Below are 15314 nucleotides of genomic sequence, written 5' to 3'. Positions count from 1 at the left end.
TTGCCTGCCCTTCTAAACCACAGAGTTTGGCAGGTCCTGAGAGTGATAAGCCAGCAGGAGGCCCCTCCTGGGAATCAGGCATGGCGGGGGGGCCTGAGACAGCTCCAGGAAGTTGGCATGTGAGAAACATGGTCCTGCACACCTGTCTGGGTGATGCTAGCCTCCTGAGAGGCCTCAGCTCTGACCTGTCTGGAGGGGATAGGCATGGCCAGACGTAAATGCCCTCAGCCTGTGAGGTCAGAACTGGGTTAGAGAAAAGGGGCATTGGAGATGGGGTTTTGAAGGATGAGTAGAAGTTTGAGAGCAAGAAAAAGGCATCCCAGGAACGTGACCTGCAGGAGGCCCCAGTTTGGCCCCATTTGGTCCCTGTGGCTGAGTAACCCTAGACTGTCCTGGACCCTCGGTTGTCTCCCACTTAATATGGGAAAGGACAAAGCCTCTTAGATCAGGCTAGCCCAGGTTTGAATCCAGGCTTTTCCACTTTCCCGGTGACTCTGGGTGAGTGAGGCCACACCACGATTGGCCCCAGGTTACAGGAAAATAAACTGAGGCTTATAGAGTGAGGCCACTCATCCATCCTAAGATGCAGAGAGAAGTGGCCAAAGCTGGGGCCTGTGGTCAGGACTTAGAGGAGGAGAGGAAGACAGTTGCAACAGAATCAGGAGAGGGGTGTCTTGCCCCAGGCCAGTGTCCTGAGGCCTGAGAGACTGAGAGGAGGGGAAGGAAGAGTAGGTTGGCAGTTGGCATAGCAGGTGCAAAGGCCCTGAGGCAGGAACATATTTGGCAGTCTCCAGGAACAGCAAGGAGGCAGGTGAGCCAGGAGCTGACGTGCGAGGGGCAGATGAAAGGAAAGGAGGGCGGAGCAGTCACAGGGGCTCTGCAGGGCCTTGGGGACCAGGAGGAGCCATAGTGCGTTTGGAGCAGGGAAGAGATGGAACCCAGAGTGACCACTGGCAGCTGAATCAGGGCTTACCTGGGGATTCAGAGTCCTGGGGAGTGTCGCATAGGCTCCTATCTGTCAGCCCGTATTGGCACAAGCCAATATATTCCAGTACAAGTTAGCGCTTACCAGGGCACACCAGTACCCACTGCTGACAGACACCCAGCCTAACACCTGGACCCAGACTTGCAGATGCACCAATGAGCCCGCATCCGCTTCCTGAATTGACTGAGATGTGTACCACATTCAAGTACATAACACTTGTGTGCATGCGCCTCTGGGCAACTCCGCAGACAAGGCAGACACACAAACACATGCACACACTGGTGGTTCCACCTATTTCCAGGCCGTCTGCAAACACACATGTGTGTGAGCACACCCCCCAGACTGAGTCACTAGGAGGTTCAGGAAGCACTGCTGGGGGCTCCCTTGAGAACTGGCTTCCTGTTTTCAAAGAGGCTGGGAACTGCTGATGGAATGTTCTGGACAGGCCCAGCCCTTCCCCTACTGCCTCAGCACCCCTCCCCCCATCTAGCTCCACAGATCCTGCACCCCCTCTGTACCCCAGTACTGACCCTGTCCTACAGGGAGGTCAGACTCCAGATCAGGAAACTGAGGTTCAGAGAGGTACAGCCACTAGCCCAAGTTCACACAGGAAGGAAGAGGTGGTGCCTGGAGTCCAGACCCTGAGCTCTAGCCTGCCTCCCTCTGGAGCACCATTCCCGGGGCCCAGGATTCACAGCTAGGGAATTGCCCCTTTCTGCCTGGACTGTGGCCCAGCTCCTCCTGGCTCCTGGGGCCATGCCCATGCAACCGCAGGCTCTCCTGCCCCCTGAATCCAATCCCCCCATTCACCACCCACTCTACCCATCCCATCCTCTGTGTCTCCAAAAGGAGGGCCACCTACGTCACAAACATTAATGGAGCTTCAGCAGCTAACGAAGCAGAACTGGTCTCACCCTCTGGGGGTTGGTGAAGGTGGGGGAGGACCCAGCCCAGGAGCAAATAAACAAACATCTGCAGCTGTCTCCTCTATGCTCCAGCCCCACAGAGCCACTGGGATGACTGAGGACATGCTTGGCTCTCTTTTGTCTGCTGGGTTGCACAGGCTGTTCCCTCTGCCTGGAATGCTCTTCTCTAGTTCCCCAGTGAACTCCTCTTCATCCATCAAAGCCCCAACTCCAGTGTCCTCTCCTCCTGGAAGCCCTCCCAGGACCCTCCAGCCCTCATCCTTCCCTCTGGCCCCACCCTGACTTCACAGGGTGTGGGGGGTATTTGTGGACTCCACCATAATGCCTCCGGACTCTGTTCTGCTGTCTTTGTCATGGTGGCAAAGATGGTCACTAACATCACCTCCAGGGAGTCCCCAAACTCCCACAGTGATCGGCCCAGCCAGAGTCACATGCCCATCCCTGAACCAGTCCCTGGTTCTGTGGTAAGAAAAAGCTCTGATTGGCCAGACCTGGTCACATGTCCACATCTGGAAGCAGGAAGTGGACCTGGCTCCTTTCCTTTTCTTTTATGTATTTATTTATTTTTGGCTGTGTTGGGTCTTCGTTGCTGTGCGCAGGCTTTCTCTAGTTGCAGCGAGTGGGGGCTACTCTTCATTGTGGTGCGCGGGCTTCTCACTGCGGTGGCTTCTCTTGTTGTGGAGCGCGGGCTCTAGGCACGTGGGCTTCTGTAGTTGTGGCGCACGGGCTTAGTTGCTCCGCGGCATGTGGGATCCTCCCTGACCAGAGATCGAACCCGTGTCCCCTGCATTGGCAGGTGGATTCCTAACCACTGGCCACTGGGGAAGTCCAACCCGGTCCCTTTTGCCCACCAAAAGGTGTTTGGGGAGAGTAGGTGCCCTAAAGACCCTTTTACCAAGGACTTAGGGGTCCCCTGCCCGCTCAATCCTGGCTGGGGGGCCTTGGGCCAAATCACCTGCTCTCTTTGCCTCAGTTTCCCCACCTGTGAATCGGGCTCAGCATGGCTGAGGTGTTGGAGCACAGAGGGGCCACCCAGGCACTCCCCAACCCCCCCACCATTCAGAGGTCCAGTTTACCATGCACCTCCTTCCCCCATCTTTTCATGTTGCTCTCTGTGATTCCCCCCCGAGACGGGGCAGCACGACGTGGCAGGCACTGATGGCCACCAGTTGAGTCACCATTTCCTCCTGGCCCCTTGCCCAGGCTGACGCTTTCTGGGGGCTTTCCTGGCCTTACCCGAACATCAAAAACAAGGTTGGGGATGACTCCCGGGTTGGGGAAGCGAGGGCAGAAGCGCGTGTGGACAAGACTGCGTACACCTTGGCATGGGTTCAAATCCCACGTCCTATCCCCACCTGTAAAGAGGCCATAACCTCCTCAGAGTTGGGGGACTCCATACGTGAACACCCCACAGACCCTCAAGCCATGGGCGCCCTGCGCTGGGATGAGCATGGTCATTGCTGTCGTACCTGTTTGGACAGGTGTCAGAGGGCATGTGGGTCTGTTAGTGGTTTCTGGGTTGCGTGTGCCCGAGTTTGCGGGCCCGTTTCTGTGTCTGCACGTGTGTGTGCATCATGGCTGGCCCTGTGTGTACAGCCCAGCGGGCTTAAAAGACAGACCCAGCCCCTTGCTGAGAAAAAGGTGCATCTGGTGGTGCAGGGAACTCCCTGGACAAAGGTGGGAGGGCTGGGAGATTCCTGGTATGGGGGAGAGGGCGTGGGAAACAGCAGCGGGGGCGGCAGGGTCAGAAGGAGGCAGAGGCTGGGGTAGATCAGGCAGGCTGAGGGCTTGGGGAGCCGTGTGTGTGAGCCTGGGAGGCTCTGGCTCTCTTCAATTCTAAAATAGTCACCAAGCGCCTACTGCGTGTTCCCAGTGCTGCGGATATAGTGGGGCCCTGGGGTAATAGACACGTAAATCAAACATGTAAGTATGGGACTTCCCTGCTGGTTCAGTGGTTAAGACTCCACAAGCTTCCACTGCAGGGGGCACGGGTTTGATCCCTGGTCGGGGAACTAAGATCCAACTGAGGAGACTCTCTGATCTAGGGACAGGGAGGTCCACAAGGGAGACGTCCTGGGGAGAGGAGCTCCAGGTGGAAGGCTCAGCAGGTGCAAAGTTCCTGAGGTGGGGATGAGCTGGCCGAGGGTCCCATTCAGGAAGATCTAAGCCCAGAGAAAGGAGGGGAGGCGGCAGGCGGCAGCGCTGGTGGGGAGCAGGGTCACTGGGACGGGCTGTCCTGTAACTGGAGCCAGGCAGGAACACATCTGCCCGCCCGCCTGCCCTGCCCCAGCGCTCCCTGCTCAGGACAGAATGTGCTGGGAGGAGAGGCTGGTGGTGGCTGAGCCTGGTGGCTGGAGCAGGGCGGCTGGAGGATTCCTGAACAGCAGCCCGGCTGGGCTTGTTGCCAGTGAGGGTAGAAAACAAGCAGCAGGCGCCCTGCCTGCCTGTCACCCCATGCCCCAGGCTTGGCCCGGCCAGGGCAGGAGACAGAGACGGTGAAAGAGTCAGAGACTGAGAGAGCTGGAGAGATGGTGACCAAGAGAGATGGTGAGCGAGACACACAGAGATGCAGAGATGGTATGTCAGAGACAGGAGGAGATAGAGGATACGAGAGAGACAATGACAGAGAAACAGCCAAAGAGACAGTGAGAGAGCAACGTGAGGCGGAGATGGGGGAGGCAAAGATGGTGAGACAGAAAGACAGTAGTAGTGAGAGACAGAGAACTGGCATTGACTCTGAACGGGTGACAGGTCTGATTCTAGGGGGTCCTGGGAAAAAGCGTGAGGCAGTGACACTCCCACCCCCATCAGAGTCTTTGTTCACACCAGAGTAGATGGGAAGTCCCTTCCAGTCACTCATACGTGCTGTGTGCTGGGTCCAGGGACACAGCCCTGACCCAGCCCCACCCTCAAGGTCTCAGACAAACAAGTGAATATCTAAATACGAATTTCAGAGACTGATGAAGGCTATGAAAACAATAGGACAGGGGGATAGGGGAGGGAGTGATGAGGGGTGGTGACTTTAGGTTGGGGTATCCCTGACAAGATAAGGCTGGTGGGTAAAGAGGAGCCAGCTATAGGGAAGAGCCTTTCAGCAGAGGGAACCGCATGTGCGAAGGCCCTGAGGTGGGAACCAGCTTGGGGTGTTTGAGTAGCAGCCAGGGATGGAGGGGGAGCTGGAGGGAGAGGTGGGTGGGTGGTCTTAGGGGACCAAGGAGGGGAGGGATTTTATCTTAGAAGAACATTTGGCCACCCTTCTCTACACTCTGTGGGCCCCTCTCTATGTTCAGGGAGTTCCCCAAATTCTGGGCTGCCTGGGCCAGCTCCATCCTGGTGGTCATTTATCTGAACCAGAAAAATCTGCCTCCTTTAGGGATCAGGTTCCAGACAGTTGCAGACGCAGGAGTCCTGGGGTCATGAGGTGGCTTGTCCTCCCAAGCCCCCTGGGGGAACCTTTCATAGAACTGTACCCACACCCGCTAATGCAATAAACACCTAAGACTCTTCTCAGTTTGGGAACATGGATGTGGAAACTGGGATCTGTGTCTCCCACAATCCAGCTGAGGGGAAACTCAGCCCCTCCTGAGGCTGCCGTCTTGGATCTGGGTGACTGTGTTAAGGGAACATCTCCTCTCTGCTGCCAGGCCCCAAGGAACCCCAAGTCTGACAAGCTCCAAGCTTGATGGCAGACCAGCGGCCCAGGGTGGATGGAACTAGGAGGGCTGGGTGAACCCCACGACTAGGAATCACTGGGAATCAGCGCCCAAATTTAGACTGGTGGAGAGGAGGTGCTCCAGAGTCTCAGATGGAGAAACTGAGGCTCAGAAACAAGTGACCGGCCCATCATCACACAGAGAGCAAAGCCTGACCCCAGAGCTCCCAGTGTCCACCCCTTGTCTCTGCCCGTCAGCCCTGCCCATGGCCACTCTGGGCTGCTAGTTAATTTTCACTACCTTGGGCAGGCTGGTGGGCACAGCCAGGGCTCTCAGAGGGTGGTCTAATTGGGCCCCGCCCATATGGGTGTGGCCTAGGGTCTGGGGTGGAGCCCAGGCTGTCAGGGAGTGTCACGTGGGTGTCACATGGGCTGTAGGGTATGGATTCCAGAGTTCCAGGGGCAGTTTTTTGTTGTTGTTTTCTCGCGGTATGCGGGCCTCTCACTGTTGTGGCCTCTCCCGTTGCGGAGCACAGGCTCCGGATGCGCAGGCTCAGCGGCCACGGCTCACGGGCCCAGCCGCCCCGCGGCACGCGGGATCCTCCCGGACCGGGACACGAACCCTGCGTCCCCTGCATCGGCAGGCGGACTCTCAACCACTGCGCCACCAGGGAAGCCCCAGGGGCAGTTTTGAGTGGCAGCTCCATCAGTCCTTACTGTGAGACCCTGGGCGAGTTACCTCATTCCGTTAGACTCACTTTCCCCACCTGCAACTCCAGAAAAATGACAACCTCCACACCGCTAGGGCTGCCTTAAAGTGCTGTGAGTATTCAAACCAACCCTCGTACAAGCACGACCACAGCAGCGTGAGCCACAACCACTAGGAGGTGGGAACGACCCAAATGTCCATCAACAGGGTGTGAGTGGATAAATAAAATGTCGTTCGTCTACACGGTGGAATATCATTTGGCCATAAAAGGACTGAAGCACTGCGTCATGCTGCAACAAAAGGGGTTGAACCTCCAAATATGCTAAGCGAAAGAAGGCAGACGCAAAAGGCCGCGTATCCTGCGATGCCATCTACACGAAATGTCCAGAACGGGCAAATCCAGCAACAGAAAGCCGATTAGTGGCTGCCTGGCGCTAAGGGAGGGGGAATAGGGGCTGCTCATGGGGACAGGATCTCCTTAGCAGCTGATGAAAATGTTCTAGAACTAGCTAGAGGTGATGGTGGCCCAACACTGGAAAGGGATGCCAAGGAATTGTACACTTTCCGATGGCGTATGAATTGAACCACAGTAAAAGCAAAACCAGCCCAGACTGCATAGATAGGCAGGCTCCTCCTGCCTTTGGCACCTCTCTGCCCCCTCATCTCCATTCTGTGGGGACAGATGAGGCCTCTGCCTGCCCTCCACCGTCCACGGTCCCAGCCTCTGCTACTGCACGAGGTGAACGCATCCGGCGCCAGCCCGAGCTGTCTCCCTATGTGTCCCTGGGTCTCACCTTCACCTTCTGGACAATGGGCCCCTCAACCCTCCTCAGCCTGGAATTCCATCTGAGATCCAGACTCAAGATGGTGGACGAGGCCACCCCAGGTTCCTTGGCACCTGAGGGCAATAAACCACTAAGCACAGTCTCTTCCTCCGTGCTTTTATTTTTAAAAAATAATTGTACAAAAGAGAACGATTTAAGGCTTAACGGAAATGCAGAGTCCCAGGCGAGGGTCCTGCCTCAGCCTGGGCTGGGACTCTGCACTTGGGGGCTTGTCCAGCTGCCCCATTACGTTTTGTCCCTCCAGGACACAGGGGGTGCCCAGAAGAAGCACACTGGCCCTGCTGTGTCACCCCAGGCTGACCTCTGTCCCCGCAGCCTGGTTTAATGCTCTGCTGTCCCCGTCTTGAAATTCTGAATTCTTGAACAAGGGGCCCCACATCTTCATTTTGCAAGTGATGGAGCTGGTCTTGTCTGTCCCACTCCGAACCTGGGTTTCTCGGGCCATACAATACCCAGACAGCTCTCACGTCCTGGAGTGTGTGGAGGGGCCCCCAGGAAGCCTAGCCTGGGCCAGGAATCTCTGGCTTTCAAAGGTTTCAAAGGCTGGAGTCGCTGCCCTTGTTGCCCTGTTGCCCCACACAGCTCTGATAACCTGCTTCCCTGAATGCCTCATTCCTGGGCCCTCTCGCCTGCCAGACCTTGCAGTGTGGCCTCGACAGAGGCACTTGCTCTCTGAGCCCCAGTTCTAAGATGAAGGGGGCGGTCTCCACACATCGCTCGGCTCTGACCTTCTTCGACTTTTCCTTCCCCTTGCTTGCCTGCCCTCTGAGCTCTTATTCATGCACCAAAGCCTCAGCTAAAATGCTCTTTCCTCCAGGAAGCCTTCCTGCTCCCCCTTTGGACTCTCCCAGCTCTTGGTCCCTTCCTCTGGTCCTGGAAGTATTTATGTCTGGCTCTGTCTCTCCCAGACTGGAGGCTTCTGGGGGACCACAGGCTGGCAAAGACAGGTTGAACAGTCTCTCAGATCTTATGGTGGGCATTTGATAACCTTATGAGAACCAGTCCAGAGATGTCAGACTCCAGACTGGCTCTTCCTCTGCTCTGTGTGATGCTGGAATGGCCCTGCCCCATTCTGAGACTCGGTTTCCCCAACTTCAGTGCAGTCAGGCTGGTCTGTTCTTGACCCAGCCACTCCTCACTCATGTCCACGCTGATGGAAGCATGTGTACAACCTCATCCCTTGAAGTTTCCACTTGCCACTCAGCAGGTCATGCAGCGGGGCCTCACGGCCTCTGAGGGTGGGTTTGGATCCTCCTGCGGGGGGGGGGTGGGGAGGAGACGATCCCATCAAGTCTCAGGAGGCCCTGGAGGCTCAGAAACTCCCCTCCCCACCCTCCTCATCTCCACTCCCACACTTGGCCCGGGGGTGACACCCAGGAACAGACTAAGGTGCAAGGCGGGTTCAGGCCCTCGCACCTGTATGGGGATGTATAGGAGTTCCATCATTACTTAAAACTCATCTGTGGCTCTCTACCCTCATCTTGGCTCCCGGGGCCTGGAGAGCCACAGGGGCTTCTTGAACCCCCCAAGCTCACCTCAGAGTACAGGGGTGGCGGGCGGTAGCGGAACTCCTGGATGTAGGCAAAGAAGGGGCCTTCAGCACCCATGTCAGGGTCCTGCAGTAGTCGGAAGGGGCTCTGCTCCACGGCCGCCACCTCCTCATCGGCCACCACATCCGAGTACTCGGGAGGTGCTGGAATCGACAGACAGGGCGGTGAGGCTGGTAGAGGAGGCGGGCAGCCCCAGAATTGGGGACAATGGCTGGGAGCTGGCTTGTGCCAGTTCCGGGGCTGCTGAGCCGTGTGCCCTTGGATTGCGATCCTGGGGGAATTCATACTCCCAACATGACTGTTACTGAGCACTTTTACAGATGGGGGCATCGAGGCTGGGGGAGGGAGAGTCAGCCGGGCACCTGCCTCTCTGCCCACCCATGCCCCTCACAGCAGGATGGAGAGCTCACCTTCAGGTCGCTCTGGCAGGACGCCCAGTCCCCAGTCCAGCAGGAAGCTGGCATGGCTGCCCACGCTGGACGAGCGGCTGCCGAAAGGATGCAGAGGAATGGTGCCGATGACCAGCGGCAGCTCCAGGAGCAGCTTGGATGAGCCCGGGATGTCCACGCAGACCTGGAGGAAGGAGCCGTGATAGAGGGTGCCCAGGCAGCCTCGGCCACACACTCCTTCTATGGCAGGAGGTCTTGGTGGGGGGCGGGGGGAACCCCAGCCTGGAGGACAGAGCAGACGCAGCCACCCCAGCCCCCGAGGATACTCTACCTTGAGGGTGTAGTCCACATGTAGCACGCGGCAGTGCAGAATAGAAGGACCCACAGGAGGGATCCGCAGCGCCCGGCCCTGCCACAGTGCCCGCCGCCCAGGGCCCACAGGCTCCCCTGAGAGACTAGCCACCACTGCTCGTTTCTGTTTGCGGGCACCTCGCGCCATGAAGGTCTGTGTCTGGACCACGGCCGCCCGTGGCAGTACTGGGCGCGTGGAGCCGTTGTCGATCTCGGCAAAGACGGGGATCACCTCACCTGTAGGGTGGGACAGCAGGGCCTCAGTTTCCCCACCTGCAACCCTGACACGGACCTTCTTCCCAATCCAGCCCCTCCCACCTGCTACCTGGTGTGTAGCCCTTGCGGTCGATCTTGGCTGAGAGAGAGACAAGGCCACGGTTACTGTACCAGGATCGGGCGATCTTCTCCCGAGCTCCCGCTTGAGGGGCCTTGTGGGGTGGAGGGAAAGGACATAACATGCATCCCATTGTGCCAACCACGGACCCCCTGAAGCCTCTAAACCACCCTCAGCTGAAGGAGGATTTGGGGCAGGGCCTAGTATCCTGGTTTCCTTTTAACAATCTAGAAACTATTTGTAAAATGGATCCAGGAATATGACTCATCTCGTTAAACTGAAAACGAAGTGAACAAGCCAAGCACTTAGTGCATAATGAGCGCTTAGTAAGCCATTATTATTGCAAGCTCTGACTGAGTCCCGTTTCACGGAGGAGGCACAGGAGGCTCAGAGAAGGTGAGACACTCAGCCAGAAACACACAGCCAACTGGTGCTCCTGGGACTTGCACCTGGCTCCACTGGACTCCACAGGCATTCCCATGCCTACCTCCCCCACTGCCTCCCTCCCTGCCAGGGCTCAGCTGTGACCCCCACTTTGAGAAGGGAGTGAGGAGCCAGTCACCAAATAGCCAGGACCCTGCCTGTGATGCTCCCATCCTACCTTCCCCAAGGGCAGCAACTCACCAGCAGAGCTGGTGTGTTGATGTCCACAGGCTCGATAACAGTAAACACTTTCCTTGCCCGGCGGGCAGGGACCCAGGGCCGGTGCAGGGTGGCTTTGATGCAGTATCGGACACTGCCGTGTTTGCCTTCAAATGAAGTCACTAGCGTCCTGGGGGTGGAGGGAAGGGGCTTCAGTGGGTGAGATCCACAGACTCCCGGGTGGGAGATTCCCAAAGACTTACGGGGATGAGAGACACGAGGCACTCCTGGGCACCCCCCCCCCGGGAGACAATCTTGCGGCTCGGGGGTCCCCAGATACCGAGCAGTGGAGTCCCAAACCTGGAAGGGGCTGCAGACTCAGGGACTCCCCTGCAATCCTCCACCCCATTTGACTTACGGTGGCAGCTGGAAGCTGAATGGGAACTCATGGCGTCCAGGAGGCAGCGTTGTGATCCCTCCGGTGTCTGCAGGTAGGAGCAAGAAGGGGAGGCTCAGTGGCTGTGAGGGGCTCCCGGAGTGCGCAGCACGCGCCGTGCAGGGGTCCCCAGGTGGTACCTGGCGCGAGTAGTGTGGCATGGTGGCTCACAACCTCCACGCGCTCGCTGTAGCTCTGCGTGTACGCGGTGCTCGAGCCCGCGCTGCGCGACTCGGTCCAGTGTACGTGGGCGCGACCCCGCGCGCGCAGCTTCAGGGCACCCACGCGCGCCGGGCCCGCCAGCTCCAGCAGCACCCGGCCGGCCACCGCCTGGCCGCCGCTGAACACGGGCTCGGCGCCTGCGTTCGCACCATCCAGTTGCACCACGAAGGCCTTCACCTTGTCGAACAGCATCGCGGCTGGGATACGAACTCGCGGCGCGCGGTCCCTGGCTTCGAACCCGCGACGCGGAGGCGCGAGATGCGGACGCTGCAGCCTGAGAACGCAAACCCACCACGCGCGCGCAGGCGCACTCGCTGATCGAGCCAGAAACCCCTCACTGCCTGCGCCGGCGCCGCATTTATACGGCAGGGAGGGGCGGAGCGAGACGCAGGTCCCGCCCCCGGAGAGGAATACACCAATGGCGCGGCGAAAGGCGTGGCCCCGCCCACGCGTGGAGCAAAATAACAAACGCCCCGGCTCGCGACCCGCTGCCCTCTACCCTAGTGGACCCTGGTGTGAGGCTGAAGCACTGCGGGACAGAGCAAGTATCTCAGACTCCGGGGGTCAAGAGGAAGAACTGAGGCCTGGAGGACTCGGGCCTGAGGTCACCCAGCAAGATCATACTGCCGTCGGTTTAATCATCAACCGGCCGCCAATTGCAGACGTGACTCGATGCACGTCCAGCCCGATCTGGAGGGGTGTGTTAACAGCCAGGCCCCAATCGAGGCCCTGAAAGCCTAGGACTAACTACCTCGGGCCTCAGTCTCCCCCGCTCTGTGCAATGGGGGAGGGAGGAAGAAGTGGATGGGGCCTCCCTCCACTCGGGCGCCTACTGCCCCCTCCTCTGATTTGAAACCCGCTCAGCTGGCTGACCCGGGCTAGTGACAACCACTTGGAACCTGAGTTTCCACGTTTGTAGAGCCAGAAGAAAATCATTCCCGACCTCAGAGGGTTGTGCATGAATCACGGTGTAGCCCCTACTCGACCCCTCCCAGAGCCTCTCTCCCGAGTCATCAGCCCGCTCTTGACACAGTGCCACTCGGCTGCGCCTCAGCGCTTTGGCCGCGACGTTCCTTTCCAAACTTTCAGCACCTGCCCTCCCTCCTCCGCCTCCGCAAACTCCTACTTGTCCTCTAGGCCTAGCTCTTCCCCTCACAGACAGAGCCGAGTACCGGGGAAGCTCACGGAATCCCCTGACTCAAGGCTGCGGTGTGCCTTTGGGGCGGTAACCCGTCTCTGGACCTCAGTCTCCTCGGAGAAGAACCACATACACGGTTTCCCAGTTGGGAGCTCACTGATCGCGATTTGCGGAGCGCCTGCGCCCTCTGGTGACAGAGGGATGCACTGCTGCTTGAACCCACCCCCTAGTTTGGCCATCCCCTTTGAGTCTGGCTCAGGCCACACCGGGACCCCCTGAGGCCAAGGCACACCCAGCGGGCCGGCGGCCATAAACGGACACAACCAATCAGTGATAGGGGTAAGGGCAGGCCGGAAGAGAGGGGTAGAGGCTGTCCACTCAGTGATCACCCTGGGGGGGGGGTACCCGGAGGAGGGGGCTCTGGGGCTGAAATAAGGGGCCGGGACCTTCTCCCAGGGCCAAATAGAGCCTAGAAAGAGGACAAGAGGCTATAAGCCCAGGAGGAGGTGGGGAATGGAGTGACCCTGGGGGGATGGGAAGGCTCTTTCTTTTGGGTTTTTTGTTTTGTTTTTTCTTTTGGCCAAACCAAACTCAGCTCGAGGGATCTTAGTTCCCCAACCAGGATGGAACCCGCGCCCCCTGCAGTGGAAGCCCAGAGTCTTAACCACTGGACGGCCAGGGTAGTCCCAGGAAGGCTCATTCTGAGCCAGTGCCCTCAGTCCGCTTCACAGATGGGTCCCCAGAGGCCCAGAGAGGGGCAGGGCCTCACTAGAGGTCACACAGCAACTCCACAAGCTTCACCCCTCCAGTATCTTAAGGAAGCTACCAGTGAGTGGGACCAGGAGGACTGCAGGGTGAGACCAGCCCCAATTTCCCTCGAGTCACAGGGAAAGGGAAATGACTACAGGGCCCCTTCCTGCCTCACCCCTTGCCGGCTATGCCTCGGTTTCCACAGCTGCTCAGGCAAGAGTCCCCACACCTGGGGGCCGTTGGGACAAGTTTGCAAGCCTGTAGGCAAAGCATCTAGTGTGTGCACTGATGGAAAAAAAGGGGGCTGCGGGTGGGGAGCCAGGTTCGAGCTGCTTCCTGCTTCCGCCCATCTTGCAGATGGGTATGGTGAGGTCTGCCTTCCCCAAGAGGAGGTGGCCAGGGCAGCCCAGAGAGGCCAACACCCTCCTCAGCCACATAGCACGGTGCTGGGGCACAGACTTACTCTTTCTGTTGGCCCTGTTCTGCTCCCGACTGGCTGTATGGCCTGAGGGTGGGGGACTGAGGTTCAGAGCAAGGTAGGGACATGCCCAACACCTAAGACTCCCAGCCTGATGTGACCCCACCCCAAGTCTTCTCCCTGCCTGGGATGCAGTCCCACCCGCTCACCTGCAAACACCACCAGAACCCCCAACCCAGCGAACAACCCTTCCTGTAAAAACTGGTAAGGGGCACTGGCAGGGCGTGAGACAGGGGCCTTCTCTGGGAATCAGAGACACCAGGCCTGGGGCTAACGTGGCATCCTAGGGTCCAGAGAGGAGGAACTCCCAGTTCCACCAAGGGATTCCCCCAGACTCCATATGGGGGGTCTCCCCCACAGCATAGCCTCTAGGTCGAGGGCGTCCCGGCTCTGGAGGCGGGGGGGCGCGCCCAGACCCTAGGAGGAGTTCCTGGAAAAGAGGGTTTTGGAGGGGGGTAAGTAGGTGGGTGTCCCACCCTGTAGGAGGGTCCACAACCTGAGGAGGAGGTCTCCACATCTTGAGAAGGGTCACCCGACCACACAGCCTCTAAGTTGAAAGGCTGGCTTTGGAGAGGGGCGCCCAGACCTGGGTAGAGGGTCCCGGGGGATCCTGGCTCGGGGTGGGGGGGATGAGCGGCTCACCTAGGAGCAGCAGCTGCCGCCGCCGCAGGTATGTCTCGGCGGCCGCGTAGTCGCTGGACACCGCATTTACACCCACGCTTCGGCCCTCGAGCCAGTGGGTGACCGCCCCGCCGTGCGCCGCCACCTCGAGAGCTGTCACCCGCAGCGGTGACGCTGCCTCTAGCAGCACCCGGCCGCACAGGCGCTCCCCGCCGCGGTACGCGCCGCACGGGTCCCGCGCCAGCTCCAGCGCGAAGCTGCGCACGCCCCCCGGGCGCATGGCTCGGGCCGGGGCGCACGGCTGGGCTGCCGCACCCGGCGCGGGCCCGCCGGGCACCCGGCGACCAGGCGCACAGCTGGGGCGCGTCTGCAGACCTCCCTGGTCTCAGCGTTGGTCTTCGCCGCACCGGGCGCCCCCCGATCGTTCTCTTGCTTCTGCGAACTTTGTGCGGGCGCCGCCGTACCCGGCCGGCGCGTAGTTGGCGGACTTCCTGGTCCTCCGCGTCGGCCCCCGTGACGCGCTCGGGCCTCCGGGGACGTGCCGCCCGCGTGTCCGTGCGGCTGACTTTGCTACCCCCAGGGCGGGGCGGGCCCTGTTTTTTTGAGTCAGAGGCGGGCGGGGGCGGCTGTGGCTGGCGTGGAGCGGAGGCAGCCACCGGGCTCTGTGTTGTGGACTCATTCGTCCCCTACACGGCACCTTTGGACCGGGCGCCGCCCCAGCCTCCATCTGGTTGTTCCGCAAACACACCAAGCTCGGGTCTTGCTTCTTAGCCTTTGCACTGGCTGTCGCTGCTAGGAACGCCCTTCCCCAGATCTGCTCTCCACCCACCCACGCCCAAATGTCACCAGAGTCATTCTCTGGACTTATTTCTTTACGGCTCTGGTCGCTGTGTTTGTGACCGCTGTGTGTTTACTATGCCTCCTCTGTCAGACTGGGTGCTCCCAAGGGTGAACACTGTGCCCTATTTTCGGCATCCAATCTTACAGAAGAGGAAACTGAGGCCCCCAGAGGGGCAGCCACCGCCTAGAGGCATCCACCGGTGTCAGAGTCAGGACTCGAACTCACATCTGACCACAGCCCACTGACACCTCCCCAGACCCTTCTTGCTCTTGTGCCCCACCTATCACTTCCAGCCAGGTGGCCCATGGCCTTATCGGAGGCTGCCAGAGCCTGGGCTCTCAGCTGGACCCAGATTAGCCTCCCTCTCCACCCAGGGCCCAGCATCTGCCTGCCTCCCCCACCTGACTCCAGCACTCCGAGCCCAAGGCCTGGAGGGACCCTTTGACTCTACTTATGTCTAGAACCTTCCCCTCCATCCTGCCCCAGAGGGGCCCCTCAAACGCCA

At 59.4% G+C, this 15314-nt stretch overlaps 1 protein-coding gene across 4 annotated transcripts; it reads right to left on the bottom strand.

Annotated features, from left to right (window-relative positions):
- Positions 1-7196: 7196 nt before the first annotated feature.
- On the bottom strand, positions 7197-14263 carry ARRDC2 (arrestin domain containing 2). 4 transcript variants are annotated; one of them, XM_060144735.1, is made up of 8 exons: positions 13990-14263; positions 10742-10808; positions 10366-10513; positions 9733-9835; positions 9388-9644; positions 9078-9240; positions 8653-8810; positions 7197-8371 (listed from the first exon to the last, which is right to left on the bottom strand). In XM_060144735.1, exons 1-8 carry the CDS (start codon positions 14246-14248, stop codon positions 8318-8320), a joined length of 1209 nt encoding a protein of 402 aa, XP_060000718.1. In that variant the 5' UTR covers positions 14249-14263; the 3' UTR covers positions 7197-8317. The 4 variants fall into 4 exon arrangements, with proteins under 4 accessions (XP_060000718.1, XP_060000717.1, XP_060000716.1 ...); XM_060144734.1 differs by lacking the exon at positions 13990-14263 and adding an exon at positions 10900-13957; XM_060144733.1 differs by having other exon boundaries at positions 9078-9644.
- Between the last annotated feature and the right edge of the window lie 1051 nt (positions 14264-15314).

Source organism: Lagenorhynchus albirostris, chromosome 3 (assembly GCF_949774975.1).
Source record: "Lagenorhynchus albirostris chromosome 3, mLagAlb1.1, whole genome shotgun sequence".
Lineage (NCBI taxonomy): Eukaryota > Metazoa > Chordata > Mammalia > Artiodactyla > Delphinidae > Lagenorhynchus > Lagenorhynchus albirostris.
This window is presented reverse-complemented; position numbering and strand designations above follow the sequence as displayed.